At 44.7% G+C, this 21,592-nt stretch overlaps 1 protein-coding gene and 1 pseudogene across 1 annotated transcript in view; one reads left to right on the plus strand and one right to left on the minus strand.

Moving 5' to 3' along the window:
• Positions 1-21,592, minus strand: part of LOC147442130 (syntaxin-132-like) — an 87,961-nt gene that overhangs the window by 17,486 nt on the left and 48,883 nt on the right. Inside the window, exons 4-6 of the mRNA XM_086528419.1 lie at positions 587-724; positions 325-381; positions 159-207 (exon numbers count right to left, since the gene is read on the minus strand). Coding sequence (XP_086384545.1) covers positions 159-207; positions 325-381; positions 587-724 — 244 coding nt within the window. The remainder of the gene's footprint in view (positions 1-158; positions 208-324; positions 382-586; positions 725-21,592) is intronic.
• On the plus strand, positions 3,227-20,819 carry LOC147442131 (uncharacterized; annotated as a pseudogene).

Genomic DNA, 21,592 nt, shown 5'->3' on the forward strand with positions numbered 1-21,592 from the left:
AATGAATGATACCAGTATGAATGCAAAGTCAAGAAAGGCAAAACCAAAGTCTTGATTGAAATCTGGCTATCAAAAAAGCTGTGTAACGGGACACTAATAACACTAAATTGCATAAACAGAAGTGTTTATATAGTAAGTATTTGCTCCTATATGTTTACCTTTAACAGCAGCAGGTTGTGAAAGAGTTTTGGAGACCTCATTTTCCTCCTGCATGTATAGTGAATGATATCCTTAGCAAGTCCCAAGTCAACCTGAGCCAATTCAATGATTGCATGCTTTTGTACAAAATCGCACCTGGCCTAAGCAGGTGGATCAAAACCAGACCTGCAGCTGGCTGAGAAGGTCCTGTATCTTGTCCAAGTCCATCTGGATGGCATGCACCTATCAACCAGAAAGCAATGATTTTTCCTGTTAAGCTGAACACTAGGTAATTTTCACAGGCATGCGTGTCCTTTTCCGACACAAAAAAAACTAGAAGTAAGGCTTAGCAAATAGAATGCCCCTCCACAACTTGTGCCTCAAAGAGTTCACTCGAAAATTTCAGCCAGGCTTTAGCCAAGAAAAGCAGTTTAACAGACAAACACACCTTTGGGTAAAATTCCAGTAATCCACCATGCTTATCTCCAGAATCGTCATCACAAACTCCTGCTTCAATGTCAAAATCAAGACCCTCATTTTGATGTCTGCCAAAGTGATCTTTTGGAGTTTCTTTGTGGTCAGAATCCTTGGAAAGACAAGAGGGCGTACACCATGAGTGACTAAAAGGTGCAGCTTGATTAATTATTTTTTGCTTACAAATTCCAGTTTATATTATAGAGTTCAATCCCAGACAGCTCAAAAGTTTTGAAATACAGCGCTTATTGCAGTACCTCCTGACTATTACTCTACTGAATTTTTAGAGGAATACAACTAGATGAAGCCTAAGAGCAACATTTTCCATAAGACTGTGCAACTGGTGAGGTAGCAACATATGTGCGCACAGAACACACACATACAAAAAACACACGCTTATTTTTTTTATACAATACACACACACTTATTTTCTTATGAACCTGAATTTCCATTAATTACGATAATATACGAGGCATAATCACCGGAAATGACTGGATCCATGCAAGAAGACTAGAAACAATCATAGAAGACCTCAAACTGCTGAAGGAAACATCTCCCAAATGAAACATTCACGAAGAGACTGAAGGAACTGAGCACGGAAGTATGGGTATGTTAAAGCTAAAGAACTTCTGCCACGGCTAGAAGCCTGCTGAAAATGATTGTGTGTACGATAAATAGCCCAAAAGGCCCAAAACTGCACCCAAGCAAGAAAGTGATTGTACCAAGGCATTGGTGGATTCAATTGGCCAAAAATCCAGAATAGTCATCCAAAAAGGTATTATAATCGTTGTGTAACCTCACTTACCATATCTCAAGTATGACAGCAACGCCAGATCATGGAGGAGCTGACTCGATATGTTGGCAGCAATAGCAACATAAAGAAGAAGCAATGTGCTGGCAGGCTAGCAGGGCCACAACAAGAAGCGCATTTGTGAGACAACACCTTTATTTGGGAGGCAATTTGCACTTCCAAGTCTTCTCTAAAATACATAGGTTTGTGCTAACGCCATCACTCATTACCAGGCCCTCACATCTAGCGTAGGAGAATGAGCAAGCGATATGCATTGGAAGCAGTGAGTGCATAAAAACCAAAGGAGGAGTAGCTTGGACTATCAAAGCACCAATCCAACAACCTCTCCACAATCGCAAGCGGAGGAAGGGCGAGACATGGGAGACGCTCTGCACGGATTACAACCCTCGAAGCTCTAAGCTAAGATTCCTCTAAACTCAGATTCAAGAACTCATTGGGGAGAATGAAGAACTCAAGCGACGCTTGCGTAAGCTTGAGGATATGAAGGCAATAGAGAGGCAAGCTCTGCTTGGAAAAGCACACAAAGTAGAAGCCTCCCTCATTGAGACGGTCATGGCCCAAAGCCGTCTCTTGGATCAACGACACAAATCGGTATGTGCCACTTAAGCATTGTATCCTCACTTTCAAGGAAACAGAAGAGAGGATGAAGCTGCTACACCAATCTTGCCTCCTCAAGGGGAAAAATCTTCGGATTGCCAAGGAACTGACGAAAAATCAACTCAAGGCTAAAGCAAGTGAACTCAAGAATGAAGCCCGCAAACAAGGTAAATGGGTTGTCTACCGAGGCGGAAAAGCCATCAACCACGAGTTTCTAACTCCCAAATTGGCTCCCCCTCACCTGACCCCCCTTGGGTTCTATTCTTTTCTTTTACCCTCCCAATGGACTCTCAGTTCTTAACTGATAAGTATCTGACACCTTCACTCATAAATTGTTGTAATGCTCTATTTTTGGTCCCATAGGTCATATCTGACCTCCGTGGACGAGCCCAGCGTTGAATTGATGCAGTTCCAGCGTTGGGAGAATTCAGCCCTAACGTTTTCTGCACATCATCCCTAGCGTTGGCGGCAGCAGTACCCTCAGCATAGCAGACCAGCATCATCAGCAGTAGTACCCACAGCATAGCATCAACATTCTCAGCAGTGAGCCATTGCATCAGCATCTAGCATCAGTTTTGAACAAACTGCAGCGTTGACAGCCACCTGTTGCAAAGAGCCCGCGCAAAATGCTCTAGATGACCAGCTCGCGAAGGTTTCAGTGGCGCGCAGGTGCTGAAGTTCGCGCAGGTCTGAAGGCGAGCACGAGCAATTCGGACAGGGGTGGAGCTCTCTCTTTCTCTCTCTGAGAGAGACAGTCCCAGAGACAGATAACAAATTTCTTTTTACTAGATATGGGACAGCCACAGGAGCAGTCATCATTGGAGAGCTCGGCCCACACTGATTCGGCTACTACCGGCACTCTCATCGACCGAGCACTGGAGCTACAGAGATCCAGACGGCCACGATTGAGGAGAGGGGCTACACAGCATAGACGGAGACTACATCAGAGGATTCGAGCCGTACTCTTGATATCCAGAGTGCAGATGAGGATGGATTCTAGTAGTAGTATCTAGTTCTTTTGTACCCAGACATGGTATTAGATTCACCATTTTGTAACAGATTGGTCTCATAGGTCATTTTGGCCTTTTGAAGACGTTAATATAACATTTCATCTCTCTCTCTCTCTCTCTCTCTCTCTCTCTCTCTCTCTCTCTCTCCTCAGTCCCCCACCCTAGTACCCTACCCCACATTTGGGGCCTGGGTTTGATGGATCCGCCTACCGAAGAGGAAGGGCCAGGTGTAGATAGCTACACCACCCCAAAAAAAACAACGGCTACTTTCAAGCGGAGAAACAGAGATACTGCACTATCACCAGGATCATTACGAGTGGGGAAAACGGCCAAGATACATGATGAACTAATGATGGAGAAGGTCCAGGTGATGCTCAAATCAAAGCTAAACTACATGAGAGATGACATCAGGAAGGAAATGCACGCAAGCGCTGAGAGCTACAGGAACTCCATGTATGGAGACATGATGAGAGAACTAAGGAGAGAGATCCGGGGGATACAGAATGAGGAGATTCAAATCTTAAAAACGGAATTACGAAACCTAATCAAGGCCGAAGTAAATGTAACAGAATGCGTTATGCAAAAGAAACTCGATGAGGCATCAGCAAGTTTTGAAGCATGGAGAACAAATATGGAAAAGCAAATGGGGTAAAAAGTTGCAATAATCGAGGAGCTAAAAGGAGAACTTGCGGCTTGCAAATCTGCAACTAAGGAGAAGGGAGACGACCAACTTTCGGTGCTGAAGGAGCTCGAGGACATGAAGGATCAGATGAAAGCTCTACGGGAAGGAGATGAACAGAAATCGAAAACGGCATCTTCATGGACGGAACGTCTTTTTAAGACACAAGAAAAGGTTGATGAAGCAGAGAAATGGATTGAGGATGCGAAGAAAGGTAAGGCCCAGATGCCCGAGACCACACCTACCTCCACCATCATTAATATGACCATTGAGGAAGAGCAGAAAAGGAAGACTCGGGCTCTGCATGTGCGGGTCACAGGAGTCAAAGACAAAGAGAATGTAGATGAAGAAGTGAAGGAACTGATACAACGCATGGGCATCACAGAACCCACTCACACAAGTGCATGGAGAGTGGGCAAGAAAGGAACCGATGAGAAGGGAAACATAAAGGATAGGGCACTTATTCTCCGCTTCCCGAATATAGAAATAAGGAAAGAATTTCTAAAGAAGAGGCCCACTCTTAAGAAAACCGGTATTTTCCTGGGAGATGACCTTACATTGGCACAAGTGGCACACATGCAAGAGTTGATGCCAGAGATCAGGGCAGCAAGAGAAAAGGGGAAAATCGCCTTTTATAGAGGAGGGAAAGTAGTGGTTCTCGAAAAGCGCTCATCATGACGGTGGGAGATGTATGGGGCGACGCTCCGAAAAGGGGCGTGGAATTGTAATGGATCATATAGGCTAGATGTAGGTGCCTTTGAAGACAGCTTTAGGGACAGAGACATAGTTTTCTACTCAGAGACACACCAGATACCAGGACAGCGTATGCCACATGTGAAGTGTTATTTATGGGAAGCAGCTGGTCGACCAGACAAGAGATCTCTACAGGGTAGCCAGGGTTCAGGAGGAGTAGCAGTCTTATTTAAAGAGGAGTTGAAACCACTACTACAGATTATCAGGAAAGATGAGCAAGCAAGGTATATGTGGGTGAGAATGAGAGCCGAGACAGGTAGATTTCTATATATCGCTATATGCTACTTCCCTCCGAGTACCTCAGTCTACTCCTCACCTAAAGGACAATCCCCTTTCTCCATATTGAATAATGACATATGGGAGTTCTCTAGAGATGGAGACATCGTTCTCTTAGGAGACTTTAATGCCAGAACGGCCAACTCTCAAGCAGTATTCTATGATACTTCTGAGGAAATGCTCAGAGAAGTGGATTTATCACAGAGAGGGCTTACTAGAAACTCACAAGATAAAGAACACACTGAATATGGGAGACATCTCATGGAGATGGCAACTATACATGGTTTGGCCATACTTAATGGTCTAGAGAATTTCCCGTTATCTGGGGGATTCACACGCTTCCCGCACAGGCATGGGGCCAGTACAGTGGATTATGTCATGACTTCACCAAGCTTTATTTCTAGTATCAAGGACTTTAAGGTGGGACCCAGGCCCGTTGGGATTGTAGTGGATCATGCTCTATTGACCTTATCAATCTCCTTCCAATACAATGCCTGTCAAGTACAAAGGAAGAAGACACACACAAGATATACTTTCACGCCAGAAACTGATTCAGTCTATGTGGAAAAGATCTATAATAGGATGTGGGAAGCCGAGCCAATATATACTGTAGAGGAGATTACTTCTCAATTAACAGAGATACTACATGGAGCAGCACAAGAGGCATACCCACATACTCAACCTGATCAGAAGAGAGGATCTGGGAACACGCCTCAAAACAGTTGGTATGATGAGGAATGCAGAGAGACGAGAACCCAAGTCCAGAAAGAGCTTACACTTGGGATCATCACATATAAGCAGTCTCGGATTGCTCTTCGGCGTATAGTACGTCGCAAGAAAAGGGCATTTTTAGCCAAACTAGAAAAGGATTTATATCAGCTCTTCTTGAGTCAGGACTCACATGAGGCCTGGCGCTTATTTCATGAGCACTCACCACCTCCGACGATCACTTCTCCTGAGATCTGGGGTCAATATGTAACATCATTATATATGGTATCTGGACAGCCTCCATTACCAGATCCGCTAGAGCCATGCCCTGTTACTAGTACTTTCTTTACGACGGATATGGTGGAAAAAGCCATTGATAAGATGAAGACAAGAAGAGCATATGATCATGAGGGTTTAGTAGCAGAACATCTAATCCATGCCAGGGATCTACTTTCAGAAGTCCTTGCTCGTTTGTTTAATCGGGTCATGTGTGAAGGATTCCCTGAATCTTGGAAATTATCTACTATCGTACCTATTTTCAAGTCAGGGGATCCTATGATACCTAGGAACTACCGTACCATTATGGTAGGTCACACTTTGACCCTGTACGCATCCATTCTTGAACAAAAATTGAGTAGATGGGCAGAGAATGAGGGCATAAGGGCAACAGGACAAGCTAGATTCAGAAGGGGTTATTCCACTTTAGATCATATTCTTACGCTCAGAGCCATTATTGAGGAAGGAAGAGCAAACGGGAGAAGGATGTATTGTTGCTTTGTGGATTTTCGGAAAGCTTTTGATACAGTACCAAGGGCCAGATTGATGCGTAGGATGCAAGAGTTAGGGGTCCCCAAAGAGATTATTTGGGGGATCATGGCCTTATACGGATCAGTAACTGGTTATGTACGTACTCCAGAAGGGGATTCCGACGTTGTTCATTCCACCGTTGGAGTAAAGCAGGGATGCCCACTGTCCCCTACTTTATTTGGTATGTACATAGATGAGGTATCAGATTACATTGAGAGAGAAGGTGACAGAGGTGCTCAACTTGCAGGGTCATGGATCCCTTTGCTGTTGTATGCAGATGATATTGTATTGATAGCAGAATCACCAGATGGAATGCAGAGGCAGCTGGATGCTTTACATAAATTCGCGGAGGACAGTGGACTGTCGGTAAACTTGGGTAAAACCAAAGTTATGGTGTTTAACACCACACCGCAGTGGGTTCGGAGATCGGCACCTACAGTTGCATATGGCCAGGATACAGTAGAGTACACAGATGCATACACATACCTTGGGGTGGTATTTGCAGGACCGAAGTTTACTCTTAAGAAAGCAGCGGATGCTAGATTATCTAGAGCCTCTGCGGCCTTGGGAGGGTTGGAGAGGATGTTTTCACAAGTGCAGTTTCAGGAACCACGAACAAAACTTTGGCTCTTTGATACTATGGTGGCTTCGGCTATGCTTTATGGGGTCCAGATTTGGGGACCATCTGTGGATCAGGATAATTGGAAGTCAATGGAGAGACCTTTGGTATCTATGATTTCCCGAATGATTAGAGCCAAGGCCTCCGTACCACACGCGATTACCCGAGCGGAACTAGCGGCCCCTCCGATAGAAATTGAAGCTCTTACCAGATCAATGTCCTTTATGCATGGTTTGTGGGATACAAATAACTGCCGATATACTAGACTGCCCTCGAATCCTCTCGGCAATTGGCAATGAAAGGGGATACATCATGCTGGTATGCGCAACTGTCCTCGTGGTTTCAAAGACACGGGTTCAGTATGGAAAGATTACCCCCCTTCCAATACTCCCTTGAGGCTCCATCACTGGCAATTACACGAACGGAGATTAATAAGATCATCCGACAGGATCTTATACAGTTGGATACTAAGAGGACATGGGTAGACCCTACACAAGAATTGGGCACGAAGATGGCCGACTACAAAGAAAACTTCCTACAACTATCTGAAGATGGATTTGTGATTCGCCCGAGTTACATGGATACCCACCTGTCTCATGGTTTGAGATGTGCTATTGGTCAGATTCATACATCCTCACACCAGTTGGAAATTGAATTTGGCAGATTTAGGGGAATCCCACCTGAAAGCAGGATTTGCAAGTTATGCGGAATGGAGCCGGAGACAAAATTACACTACATATGCCACTGCACAGTATACTACGAGATACGTGGGCGTTTTCATTGCCTCTTTAAAGAAGGCTTTGGACCTCTAGATAGAATCATGCAATACCAAGATCAAAGATGCTTAGGCTTGTACCTACTAGAACTACATCGGCACAGGGATAATCTAATGAGAAGACAAAGAGCACTACAGCCTCAGAGGCAGATCACAGATTTCTTCGGATCGAGAGAAGCAGGAGTGGAAGGGGAAGCAAGAGGCCAGCAGCCAACACAAAGGAGTACCCACATTCATACCAAAGGCACCCTAATTGACAGAGCGATTGAGCTTAGGAAATCGAGACGACCACGACCAAGAGGCAAAAGCACACTTCACCCGAGGAGACTACAACAAAGGATTAGAAGCATTCTAGCCAGACACCCAGAATGCTCCTAAGAAGTTTATTTAATACCTTGTATTTAGTTTTTCACATTCACTTTCACACTTTTCACACCTAGTACTTTAGTACTAAGGTACCCAGACATTGTAACAGATTCACCACTTTGTATCAGTTTGGTCTCATAGGTCATTCTGGCCTTTTGAAGACGTTAATATAACATTTCATTTCATTTTCATTTCTCTCTCTCTCTCTCTCTCTCTCTCTCTCTCTCTCTCTCTCTCTCTCTCTCTCTCTCTCTCTCTCTCTCTCTCTCTGCGTAAGGTGCTCCAACCAGCCATCCCGTGGAACTTCACCAGCTCTCTCACACTTCGCAGCAACTCTGGCGTGGGACAGCAGTTCAGCCCCTTACGCATCTAGCGCCAGCCCATCGCGTGGAGCTCTTAGCATCAGCCATCGCTCCACTGCTCCAACTGTCACATTCTGTTTACCCAGTGTGGGTTTGAGCAGCAGAGCCCCATCAATATTCAACAATGTTACTAAACACAAGCAGAATTGAGGGCCTACGCAGCAGGGGCCGTTATGATGGAGGTCATGAGCGCTTCACCAGTTTGCAAGTCCAGTACGAAGGCAATCTTCATGCTTACAAACAAGCGGATAACACAAGTGGAAAGGGAGATGAAGGAATGGAAAGCAGAGATGGAAGGAGAAGGCCAACCTTCTTCAAATGTTCCTCAACGAAGGCACGCAATGGAAGAGGAGAAAGAGGACCTTCATGCAGAGATACAAGCACCTAAGGCGGACTCACAAGCACTCAAAGAAGAGGTCTCAGCTCTCAAGCGAGAGCTTGCTGATAGAGCAAGCAGTGGACTAGAGGAAGGTAAATTCCAACCCTCGGTGATAGAGAAAATCAAGGTCATCAAGGAACAGGTACGGATGATCAAAGAGGAAGAGAAACAGAATGTGGCAAAGACGTCTTAGTGGGTGAATGTGATCACGAAGACACAAATGAAGGCGGATGAGGCCGAGAAATGGATAGAAGTCGCTAAGAAAGGGAAAGGAAAGAAACCACAGCTAACCCCACTCCTACAATCATCAACATGACTTTAGAAGAAGAGCAACGAAGGAAGACTACTGGTCTAAAAGACCAAGATGATGTGGAAGGGGAAGTCAAAGAACTTCTTCGCATGATGGGTAGTGAGGCTACTCATACAAAGGCATGGAGGGTAGGGAAGAAGACAGAAGGAAATGGGGAGACTTCAAAAGAAAGAGCTCTAATCATGCGCTTCCCATCCATGGAGGCAAAGGAGGACTTCTTGAAGAAGCATTCTACACTAAAGAAAACGGGCATATTCCTTGGAGATGACCTCGCACTCTCACGGCTTGCTCATATGAAAGAAGTTATGCCCAAGATAATGACAGCCCGAGAGAAGGGCAAAGTGGCCTTCTACAGGGATGGATAAGTGGTTATTCTGGAGAAGGGCCCCACATGACGGCGCGAGACCTGTGGGACCACACTCAGAGTGGCTACATGGAATTGTAATGGATCTTTGCGCCTTGATGTAGGGGCCTTTGAGGCACATGGAGAGACATCACTTTCTACTCTGAGACGCATCACGCCCCGGGGCAGTCCAAGCCACATGTGAGCGGATATAGATGGGAGACATATTGCAAACAAGAGACTCAATCACAACACAGAGGACAAGGTTCATAAGGAGTGACAATCTTAATCAAGGAGGAGCTATAGCCTCTGATACATATAGCTCGGTGGGATGAGCATGCTAGGTAAATGTGGGTGAGACTGAAGGCAGAGACAGGCAGATACCTCTACATCGCTATTTGCTATTTCCCTCCTAGTACGTCAGTATATGCATCACCTAGAGGACAGTCCCCCTTCTCTATTTTGGATGATGATATATGGGAGTTTTCCAAGAATGGTGATATTATTATCTTGGGGGATTTCAATGCTAGGTGTCACAAACTGCTGACGTGTCAAGTCATTGAAGAACAGAGCAAACCTTCAGATCACGACCGAGGGGCCTTAACCCTAAGAAGCAGAAGCAGCATAAGGAGATGTCCTAGCAGTTGTACGGATTCGCGGAATTCACGTTGACATGCTGTACGGAAAACTTGGATTTCGCACTGGACTGCTGACATGGCAAACTGTTCGGATCTCCGCAATTTGCACTGACATAATGACGTGGCAGACTGTACCCGATTTTCGCGTTTTGCGTTGACTGCTGACATGGCAGCTGTATGGATTTCCGTGATTTACGCTGACAGCTTTTGAGGCATCGCTTTTGGACCATATGCTTTTGAGTTTGAAGGCTTTTCATGTAAATTGATTTTGGGGCCTAGCGCCTTTAGATATGAGCCCATGGGCTCATTCTCTGGCATGCTTCTGATCGAAGGTGCAGAGTCTGGAGTACCGGCTTGTACTGTGTTGATGCAGTATAAAGAAATACCGAAAGGGGGACCAAGGTTTGAGGCCAATACTCTCTGGGGTGGAACTCCGCCACTGTGTCGCATGTCGTCTCTCTCTTTCAGTTCAACTGTTATTGAAGTGCTAAAAGTCTGTTTAGTTTGTTCTTTTCCGTTGGCACGTGGTGCCCGTCTTGTGACAGTGGTATCAGAGCATCAGGCATGTGCTTTTCTGAAAGCGTACCGGTCCTACAAAAGAGAAAATAGAGCAAATCAGAGACTATTGGAATTTTATTTGGAGTATCTCCAGGTCCGGACTTATTAGCCACTCCCACTCTTCATACATCGCGCATCGGGCGCACTGCTCATGTCTTACAAGGCATAAGCCAAAAAGATCACTTGCAAGAGAAGGCTCCAAGATTTGTTTCAAGTCACTGTTTTTCTCAAAAGCAGTGCCATGCAGATGTTGATGTCTGTAGCTACCAAGCCACACACTCCAAGGACTTGGCAAGCTTTCAAGAAAATTTTGCCCGAAGTTATATGGTTTCTAACATCTTCCTTCGGAGCGCAACTTCTAGCAGAATGGGGTATCTTGAAATGCTTGCCATGGAAACCCTAGCAGATTACGACTTGAAATTTTTGGACATCTCTCACCAGGTGTCTCTTCTCGAGCTGATAACCTTGGAATTCGGGTGTGATTGCTATGTCTTCGGACGACCATCGCTGCAAGAGGAACACTGTTTGTCCAAGAGCTAATGGACCATGCTGTGGTTGTCTACGACCTTATAGAAAGAACCTAACCCTAGTTTCAGGATGGGAAGTCAGTGGACTTTTTGAGCTCGGCTTATGTCGAGATTGCTTTTGTAAGTTTGAGTTCTATTTGAACTTGTTTGGTGATCCTATTTGGAATTTGTTTGAAATGGATGGTATCTGCTTTGAACCTGTTTTGGTGCCGATTTGAAATGTTTGACTCTGGTTTTAATATTGGTTTCATTAATTGGTGATTTTTACTCAAGGGTGGAGTAAGAAATGCTGTTTTGGTATTGTTTGAACCTCCGAATGACGCAGACGGGATGCCTGGGAAGCGTTTCGTTGTATGCTAGAATACCTCCGAAACGACGCAGACGGGATGTATGGGGAGCGTTTGATTGTATGCATGAAAAATATTGTTGTTGTGATTCCCGGCCCGGACCTCGATGGTTATGCGGGAGGAGTATTAAGAAGTCTGAGCAGTGGTTACTCTCAGCACCTCCAAACGACGGAGGCTACGGACTGGTGGGCGTTTGGTTGTAAAAGGCCTCTATATCTCCCAACCCGGACCTTTTTAAGTTATGCGGGAGGAGTGATTTAGGAGTCGTTGAATATCTCTTGGCCCGGACCTTGTTAGGTTATGCACGAGGAGTGTTCATCGGCGACTTTATGTTTCTATGTCTTGTAACATGCATATGTGAGCATTTGTGTTGCATTGTGATGTGCCAACCACTGAATATTCCTAATTGGATGATATTGCCTGGGTATGTAATTTAGTGCATCAAGACACCCGTGCAAGATAAGTGCAGTCTGGGTGTGATGGCTAATTTTACTATGCCGGACTATCAAGAGTTCCATTCTGCGCGAAAGGAGAAGCCAACTCCTTAACAAAAGAGCTGAAAGGAGAAGCGAACTCCTTCACAAAAGAGCTGCAAGGAAAGCCAAATCCTTGATGTTTATAGAAAATCTTGGAAGTCTATAGAATGTGTATAAAAGTCTATATGGAGTTTATGAAAGCCTCTTATAAGAAGTGAATGGAAGTCTGTAGAAGTGTAAAACATTATTGATAAAAAGTATGAAAGTCTTATAAAGTATATGGAGTTATATAGGAAGCTCATGGTAGTTTACCAAGTACTACCAAGTATCAAACCATCACAACCATACTACTATAACTTAGTTTGGGTTAAGAAGAGAGCTCTCATACACAGACACACATACAAGCACGTAGGTAGAAAACAAAGAGACTACTTTTTTCTCGTAGAGATTTATCTTCTTCTCTTCATCTTCCTCACTCCCTGCTAGCTCTCTCCACCTTTGATGTGTTTGAGATCTTGGGATTGAGGCCGTGGACAAGTTCTTGTTTATTGCAAAAGTAGATTAATTTTTGTTTTAAGCAGAAGATGTGCATAAAAACGACCTAAAGGACAATCCCCTTTGTAATATCTGCAATATCTGTAATTGTGCATCATCGGGGAGTATTTCTTTATATTGCATCAACACAATACAAGAAATAAAGAACAAAAATGTGCATCATCGGGGAGTATTTCTTTATATTGCATCAACACAATACAAGCCGATACTCCAGACTCTACACCTTCGTCCAAAAGCATGCCAGAGAATGAGCCCATGGCCTCATATTTAAAGGCCCTAGGCCCCAAAAGCAGTCTACATTAAAAGCCTTCAAACTCAAAAGCATCTGGTCCAAAAGCGATGCCCAAAAGCTGCCAGCATAAATCATGGAAATCTGTACGGCTACCACGTCATCAATCAGTGCAAAACGCGAAAATCCATACCGTTAGCCACGCCATCATGTCAACGCAAATTGCGGAGATCCGTACAGTCTGCCACGTCAGCAGTCCAACGCGAAATCCGGGTTTCCGTACAACATGTCAGCGTGAATTCCGCGAATTCGTACAGCTGCCAGGTCATCTCCTTCAACTGCTTCTGCTTCTTAGGGTTTAGGCTCCTCGGCCGTGATCTGAAGGTTGGCTCTGTTCTTCAGTGACTTGACACTTCAGCAGTTTGTGACATCCCCCCCTTCTTGAAAGAAAGTAATCGTCCGCGATTACAACATATCTACAAAACAACTCAAGGTAGCTCAAAAATTTCCGAGAGTCATTCTGAGAAACAATCAGTTTGCTTTTTTTTTTGTTAGAGGGTTGGCTTCTCCTTATGATCAAGGAGTTGGCTTCTTCTTTCGACTCTTTTGTTAAGGAGTTGGCTTGTCCTTTCGGCTTGTTTGATCAAGGATTTGGCTTCTCCTTTCGGCTCTTTTGTGAAGGAGTTGGCTTCTCCTTTCGGCTCTTTTGTTAAAGAGTTGACTTCTCCTATCGCGCAAATCGGAACTCTTGATAGTCCAACGTAGTAAAATTAGCCATCACACCAAGACCGCACTGATCTTGCACGGGTGTCTTGATGCACTAAAATTACATACACAGGCAATCTCATTCAATTAGGAATATTCAGTGGTTGGCACATCACAATGCAACACAAATGCGCACATATGCATCTCACAAGACATAGAAACATAAAGTCGCCGATGAACACTCCTTCCATATAACCTAACAAGGTCCGGGCCGGGAGATATTCAATGACTCCCTCATCACTCCTCCCGCATACCCTAAAAAGGTCCGGGCCAGGAGATAAAGAGGCCTTTTACAACCAAACGCCCCCTAGCCCACAGCTTGCGTCGTTTGTAGGTGTTGAGAGTAACCACTCGCATAACCATCCAGGTCCGGGTTGGGAATCACAACAACAATATTTTTCAGGCATACAACCAAACGCTTCCCACACATCCCGTCTGCGTCGTTCGGAGGTTTTCTTAATACTCCTCCCGCATAACCATCCAGGTCCGGGCCGGGAATCACAACAACAATATTTTTCAAGCATACAACCAAACACTCCCCACACATCCCTTTCCGTCGTTCGGAGGTTTTCTAGCATACAACGAAACGTTCCCCAGACATCCCGTCTGCGTCGTTCTGAGGTTAAAACAATAGCAAAATAGCATTTCTCACTCCACCCGGGAGTAAAAATCACCAATTAATGAAACCAGTATTAAAACCAGAGTCAAACATTTTAAATCGGCACCAAAACCGGTTCAAAACAGATACCATCCATTTCAAACAAATTCCAAATAGGATCACCAAACAAGTAAAAAAGCAATCTCGACATCAGCCGAGCTCAAAAAGTCGCCTGACTTTCCATCCTGAAAACTGCATTAAAAATTAGGGTTAGGTTCCTTTCATAAGGTCGTAGACAACCACAGCATGGTCCATCAGCTCTTGGACAAACAGTGTTCCTCTTGCGGCGATGGTCGTCAGAAGACATAACAATCACACCCGACTTCCAAGGTTATCAGCTCGAGAAGAGACACTTGGTGAGAGATGTCCAAAAATTTCAAGTTGTAATCTGCTAGGGTTTCCATGGCAAGCATTTCACAATAACCCCCTCTGCCAGAAGTTGCACTCTGAAGGAAGATGTCAGAAACCATATAACTTCGGGCAAAAATTTTCTTGAAAGCTTGTCAAGTCCTTGGAGTGTGCGGCTTGGTAGCTATAGACATCAACATCTGCATGGCACTGCTTTTGAGAAAAACACTGATTCGAAACAAATCTTGGATCCTTCTCTTGCAAGAAATATTTTTGGCTTATGCCCTATAAGACATGAGCGGTGAAGACGGGAGCGCACCCGATGCGCGATGTATGAAGGGTGGGAGTGGCTAATAAGTCCGGACCCGAAGATACTTCAAATAAAATTCCAGTAGTCTCTGCTTTGCTCTGTTTGCTCTTTTGTAGGACCGGTACGCTTTCAGAAAAGCACACGCCTGATGCTCTAATACCACTGTCACAAGATGGGCCAATGGAAAAGAACAAATTGAACAGATTTTTAGCACTTCAATAACAGCTGAATTGAAAGAGAGACACGACACGCAACACGGAGTGGCGGAATTCCATCCCAGAGAGTATAGGCCCCAAACCTTGGTCCCCCCTTTCGGTATTTCTTTATATTGCATCAACACAGTACAAGCCGTTACTCCAGACTCTGCACCTTTGTCCAGAAGCATGCCAGAGAATGAGCCCATGGGCTCATATTTAAAGGCCCTAGGCCCCAAAAGCAGTTTACATGAACAGCCTTCAAACTCAAAAGCATATGGTCCAAAAGTGATGCCCAAAATCTGCCAGCGTAAATCACGAATGCACACACAAATATAGAGGCAAGGAATGCAAAAGATGATAGTACCCTTAGAGAACAATGGTACTACTTTCCTCTTGCTCCTCTCTACTTGTGCCAGCAAAATGGTATAAAATGCTAATAGGGTACAAACAAAACCAAGACAATAGAAGCAAAATGCAATGGTATGAGGATACAATAGACTGTTTGGTGTTTTTTTGGTGTGAGAGTAGAATACAACGTACAATAGATTGTGAGGGTCACAAATGATTGCAATGCTATATTTTTATTTTGGTGCATATTGGAATGTATATTATGATGCACCATTATACTTTTGGAACGTAAAGTAAGGAAACCATTTCACTAGGTGGTGTATCTTCATCAATCTTCCCTCTAGTATGAAAAAGATCAATGCCCTTTCTTGAAGACTAAAAGAAACATGAGATCTTGCTTAATAGGATGTCCATTTGTGTCGGACCACATGGTAGTTATTGGATCAACATGAGGAAGGCAAAATATAGTAGTACCCTTGTGCCGGAACAATTAGAGAGAGATGGTACCTAGGTACAAAAATATAAGAGTATCCTCATGCGGGCACAAGAAGAGAGAAGGAACCAAAGGACAAAAGTACTTGGCAAATAAGGTTAGTGAAGAAGAGAAGAGAAGCCATAACATAGACAATAGTACCCCATACCATTGCATTTGGCTTCTCTTCTGTCTATTTGTGTTTGTACCCTCTCAGTATTTTGTACCTAGATGTGGTCTTCCTCAGAGGCACCAATTTAGGCAATGCAGACTAGAGTAGTCAAAAGTAGGAAAACATCTAGTCCTTTTCAAAATTATGCCCCTGTTGGGTATCCCACAATCAATGCACCAGTCAATGCAAGTATCTTAGTATATAAGTATATTGAATGTATATTAGTGGTATTAGTATATGTATAATAGTTTGTAAGTATATTAGGTTATGTATATTAGTATGCAAGTATACTTGTTTAAGATTGAATCACCAGAACATGAGCTTTGTACCTAATTCCATGATGGAAATGAAAATTACTATATGGCCCTATGTGTGTTGATGATGTCTACCACCCCCACACCACCCCCCCCCCCCCCCCCCCCCCCCCAAAAAAAAAAAAATTAAAAAAATCTTTGGCCTCTCCAACCACCATTTGAGCTATTGTGGCTCACATGTCCATCTAGAAGCAAGAGGTTCCTGCGGGAGAGAAACACCACCTCCTAGAATGGAGCATTTAAATGCTTCAGCCAAGCTGAGAGAGATTGACCTCTCATATCCAAGCCTTGTTTTGCATGGGATATCGCAAGTGTAATGTATATAAGTATATCAAATGTATCTTGAATGTATATTAGTGGTATTTGTAGGCTTCAATAGATGCTTAGGGTACAAAGCGGCTACTAAGAGGTTAAACGCCCTTTGAACAAACCTACATTGGAGGATTTTGTTTTGATTGCTCTTTATAGGGAAAAGTTAATTTGTAGTGGCTACAAGTCCATGTTTTCAAAATTCCAATGGCGGAAGCTCTCTCTCTCTCGCCTTGGCAAAGGAAAAGGAATCAAGCTTGGTAATGGAGTGCTCGGTCTCGACCTCGTCGAATCAAGAGAAGTAGGGAATCATGAGAAGGTGGAAGGTGCTCTCAAGCATTCTCAACGACAAGAACGCTTCAAGCTCTCTCTCTCTCTCTCTCTCTCTCTCTCTCTCTCTCTCTCTCTCTCTCTCTCTCTCTCTCTCTCTCTCTCTCTCTCTCTGCAGCACACAGTAGTGAGCTTCACGCACACACACCGTCGCGCACACTAATCACATTGCAGATATGAGAGTAGGAGCGTGTTGGCATCGAGGAGCTCTCCGCGTCGACGCAAGCAATGCAAGCCGAGGACCACATCGCGAGCCCGCCTGCTACGAGCTATATTTGGTCGTAAGTACCTCAAACGACATCCGTTCTGATGTCTTTGTAGATCAGTTCCGAACACTTTGGAAATTGCTGTTTTGAGTCTATCGTGACAGCGATTAGAGGTCTTACAGTTATGTTTTTTAGGGTTTAGGTGTTTGGCCACATAGGATATGTCCTTGTGAGTCTTACCCTCCGATTTCGAGTCATTCCGATATGATTTGAGACTGTTTCGAGCTTGTAGTGTTTCGTAGGATGCGTTGTCTGTTTCTTTGCTTTATGGTAGTGTTGTGGTAGGATTAGTGACTGTAGAGTGTTGTTCGTGTCTAGCTCAGGGTTGACAACCTAGAGATTGCCTCCATGCCCTAGTCGGGTCAGCTACGTCCTCGGATTGACAGTTTGTTGGTCTGTGTTCTCTCCTGGAGCAGCCGGTTTCACATGCTTTCCACATAGACATGGGGCCAGTACAGTAGATTATGTTATGACACAACCGAGCTTTATCCCCTACATTCAGGATTTCACAGTGGGAGCCAGGCCAGTGGGCATAGCAGTAGATCATGCTCTATTGACACTGTCCGTTAAATTTCAGTATAGTACAACCCAGACACCAGGAGGCAGGTCACACACCCGCTATACATTTACACCAGAGACTGATTTCGTTTATACAGAGGAGATCTGGGACCGTCTATTGGAAGGCACAGCTGGCAGAAATGGTACAGGCCTCTCAGTGGAGGAGTGCACCAATATACTGACTGAGACATTGCATGGGGTTGCATCAGTGGCATATCCACACACTCAACCGGGTAAGAGACGACATGCTGGGAGCATGCCACAGAATAGTTGGTATGATGAGGAATGCAAAGAGATGAGGGCACAGCTTCAGAGGGATCTTCTGTTAGGAGTCATCACTTACAAACAGTCTCGGATTGCTTTCCGACGCCTTGTGCGACGGAAGAAGCGAGCTTACCTAGCTCAGATGGAGCGAGACTTATATCAGATGTTCTTGAGTAGGGACTCCGGAGAGGCATGGCGACTCTTCCATGAGCACTCTCCTCCCCTAGTGATTACTTCACCTGATATGTGGGGCCAATATGCGACATCATTATATACGGTTCCGGGACAGGAACCCCTTCCAGACCCTACCAAGCCTTGCCCAACTACAAGCACTTTCTTTACACCTGAGATGGTACGAAGGGCCATCGACAGGATGAGGACCGGGAAGGCATATGATCATGACGGTCTAGTAGCGGAGCACTTTATACATGCCAAGGATATGCTGATGGAGGTTCTCGCAGTGTTGTTCAATCGTGCCATGTTTGAGGGATTACCTGAGACCTGGAGGTTGTCTAATATTGTGCCCATCTTCAAGGCTGGTGACCCTACAGAGCCTGGGAATTACCGCACTATTATGGTTGGACACACATTGGCACGACTGTATGCATCTATTCTGGAGCAACACTTGAGTAGCTAGGCAGAGGGCGAGGGTGTACGAGCAAAGGGTCAGGGCGGCTTCAGGAGGGGTTTCTCCACTCTTGATCATATTCTGACACTCAGGGCCATCATTGAGGAGGGCAGAGCACATGGGAGACGGATCTATTGTAGCTTTGTGGATTTTCGCAACGCATTTGACATGGTACCAAGGGCTCGATTGATGCGCAGACTCCAAGAGATGGGGGTGCCCATAGAGGTAATTTGGGGGATAATGGCTTTGTACAAATCAGTGGTGGGACATGTACGCACTCCAGAAGGGGTATCTGATTTAGTTCACTCTACTATTGGAGTGAAACAAGGTTGCCCATTGTCTCCTACTCTATTCGGTATGTATGTGGATGAGGTGTCTGATTACATTGACAGAAAGGGTGACAGGGGTGCCCAGCTGGCAGGGACGTGGATCCCATTGTTGCTTTATGCTAATGATATTGTACTGATATCTGACTCACCAGAAGGTATGCAACGACATCTGGACGCACTACGCAGTTTTGCAAAGGATAGTGGCCTGGGTGTAAACCTAGGTAAAACAAAGGTTATGGTGTTTAACACCACACTGCAATGGGTCAGGAGATCAGTACCTACTTTCAAATATGGTCAGGAGATTGTGGAGTATACAGATGCATACACTTACCTGGGGGTAGTCTTCACGGGGCCGAGATTTTCTTTGAGAAGAGCAGCAGAGACTAGACTAACTAGAGCCGGTGCGGCTCTGGGAGGAATGGAGAGGATGTGTTCACAAGTTCAGTTCCAGGAACCTAGGACAAAGTTATGGCTCTTTGATACTTTGATAGCCTCTACTATGTTATATGGGGTGCAGGTTTGGGGACCTTCTATAGGCCAGGATGGGTGGAGGCGTATGGAGAAGCCCCTGGTATCTATGATCTCTCGGCTGATTAGAGCCAAGGTTTCTTTACTGCATGATATCATTCGAGCGGAATTAGCTGCCCCCCCTATGGAGATTGAGGCGCTCACAAGATCAGTCTCCTTTGTACACAGTCTATGGGATACTACCAGAGACAGATATGCCAGGGTGGCTCTAGAGTCCTCCAGACAATTAGCTTTTAATGGGGACACATCATGCTGGTATGTTCAGATGACATCATGGTTTCAGACACATGGTTTCACCATGGATAGGTTGCCTCCTTTTAAATACTCTCTTCAGGCACCCTTGAGGTCTTTGACACGGGTAGAGATTAATAGACTCATCCGTCAGGATTTGATCCAACTGGACACGAGAAGGACATGGATAGAGCCGTTACAAGAGTTGGGCACAAAGATGGCTTTCTATAGAGAGCATCTTCTCCACCTCACGGGGGATGGGTTTGTGATTCGACCTAGCTATATGGACACGCATCTTTCGCATGGTTTGCGTTGTGCCATTGGCCAGATACGCACGTCCTCACATCAGCTCGAGATTGAGATTGACAGATTCAGAGGGACACCGGCAGATAACAGAATATGCCGCTTATGCCATCTAGAGCCAGAGACAGAAGTACATTACATATGTCCTTGCACAGTATACTATGAGATACGAGGTTGTTTTCACTGTCTATTCAGAGAAGGTTTTGGGCCTCTATCTAGGGTCATGAGTTACGAGGATCAAAGATGTCTTGGGCTTTATCTACTTGAGTTACACAAGCATAGAGGAACCTTACTGAGGAGAGGTGAAGAGAGACATCCCCAGAGACAGATCACAGATTTCTTTACACTAGATACTGTACACCCAGAAGAACAGACAGAGGAGCAACCAGCGACGGTGGAGAGGTCTACCCGCACTACTGGCATTCTCATAGACCGAGCATTGGAGCTAGGGAGATCTAGACGACCCCGAGGGAGGAGAGGAGCTACACAATTTCGAAGGAGGCTACGGCAAAGGATTCAAGCCATACTTTTTCGTCGTCCAGAGTGTAGATGAAGATGGATCTCTACTCCCCTCCCATATTGTCTTCACATTGTCCTGCTTAGTTTAGGATCCCGCAGTATTTATATTTTGTTATCCTAGTTTAATTTATTTTGTTAATCTGACTTTGTATCAGATACACCGCATTGTAACTTTCTGGTCTCATAGGTCACTTTGGCCTTTTGAAGACGTTAATATAACATTTCATTTCTCTCTCTCTCTCTCTCTCTCTCTCTCTCTCTCTCTCTCTCTCTCTCTCTCTCTCTCTCTCTCTCTCTCTCTCTCTCTCTCTCTCTCTCCGTCATGCAATGTGTAAATGCCTAAATAAGGGGTGACTTTTTTGGATATTTCCTCCCCTAATAACGATCCCGATTCCCTCCCCTAAAAACACATTTGTCAATTCCTCCCCTACCCTGTCCTGAGGATCTCCGTATCTACCCTCATAAATGTGTATCTAATCATTTTGGCGATGGCACGAAATATGAAACAGTTAAGAGAAATTGCTCTAACTCTTATAGATCTTGATAACTGGATTATGGAGTAAGTCACAGGCTACGTCTCATAGGCACGACGATACGAGCTCGTTTGATAGACTTCGTAGATTTTCCTGTTTTGTCCAATAGATCAAAAGATCGTCAAGCAAATATATTTTTTCAAATAGGCCGGACGCTAATAGCGTTTGTAGAGCTTATGACATTGAGAGAAATGTCGATTATACTGAGGAGTTGAGTGTGGATTTGGTTGGTGTAAGGTGCAGCGGAAGATATGTTGTAGGATAAAGCGGATTTATGCCTTACCATGTAAAAACACAACCTTAATTTTGATTGAGATGGGGTTACTTAGCCCGGAATTAGATAAGAGGTGTTGCTTGAATGAGAGAAGAGAAGATGAGAGAGATAGAGATAGAGAAGGACACGACACACTGATGGGGTCCCAACCACCCTCTCAGGGCCCCCCACTCCGAGAATTGGAATGGTAATTGCTTTA

This window comes from Adiantum capillus-veneris, chromosome 14 (genome assembly GCF_014529385.1).
Source record: "Adiantum capillus-veneris isolate H3 chromosome 14, ASM1452938v2, whole genome shotgun sequence".
NCBI lineage: Eukaryota > Viridiplantae > Streptophyta > Polypodiopsida > Polypodiales > Pteridaceae > Adiantum > Adiantum capillus-veneris.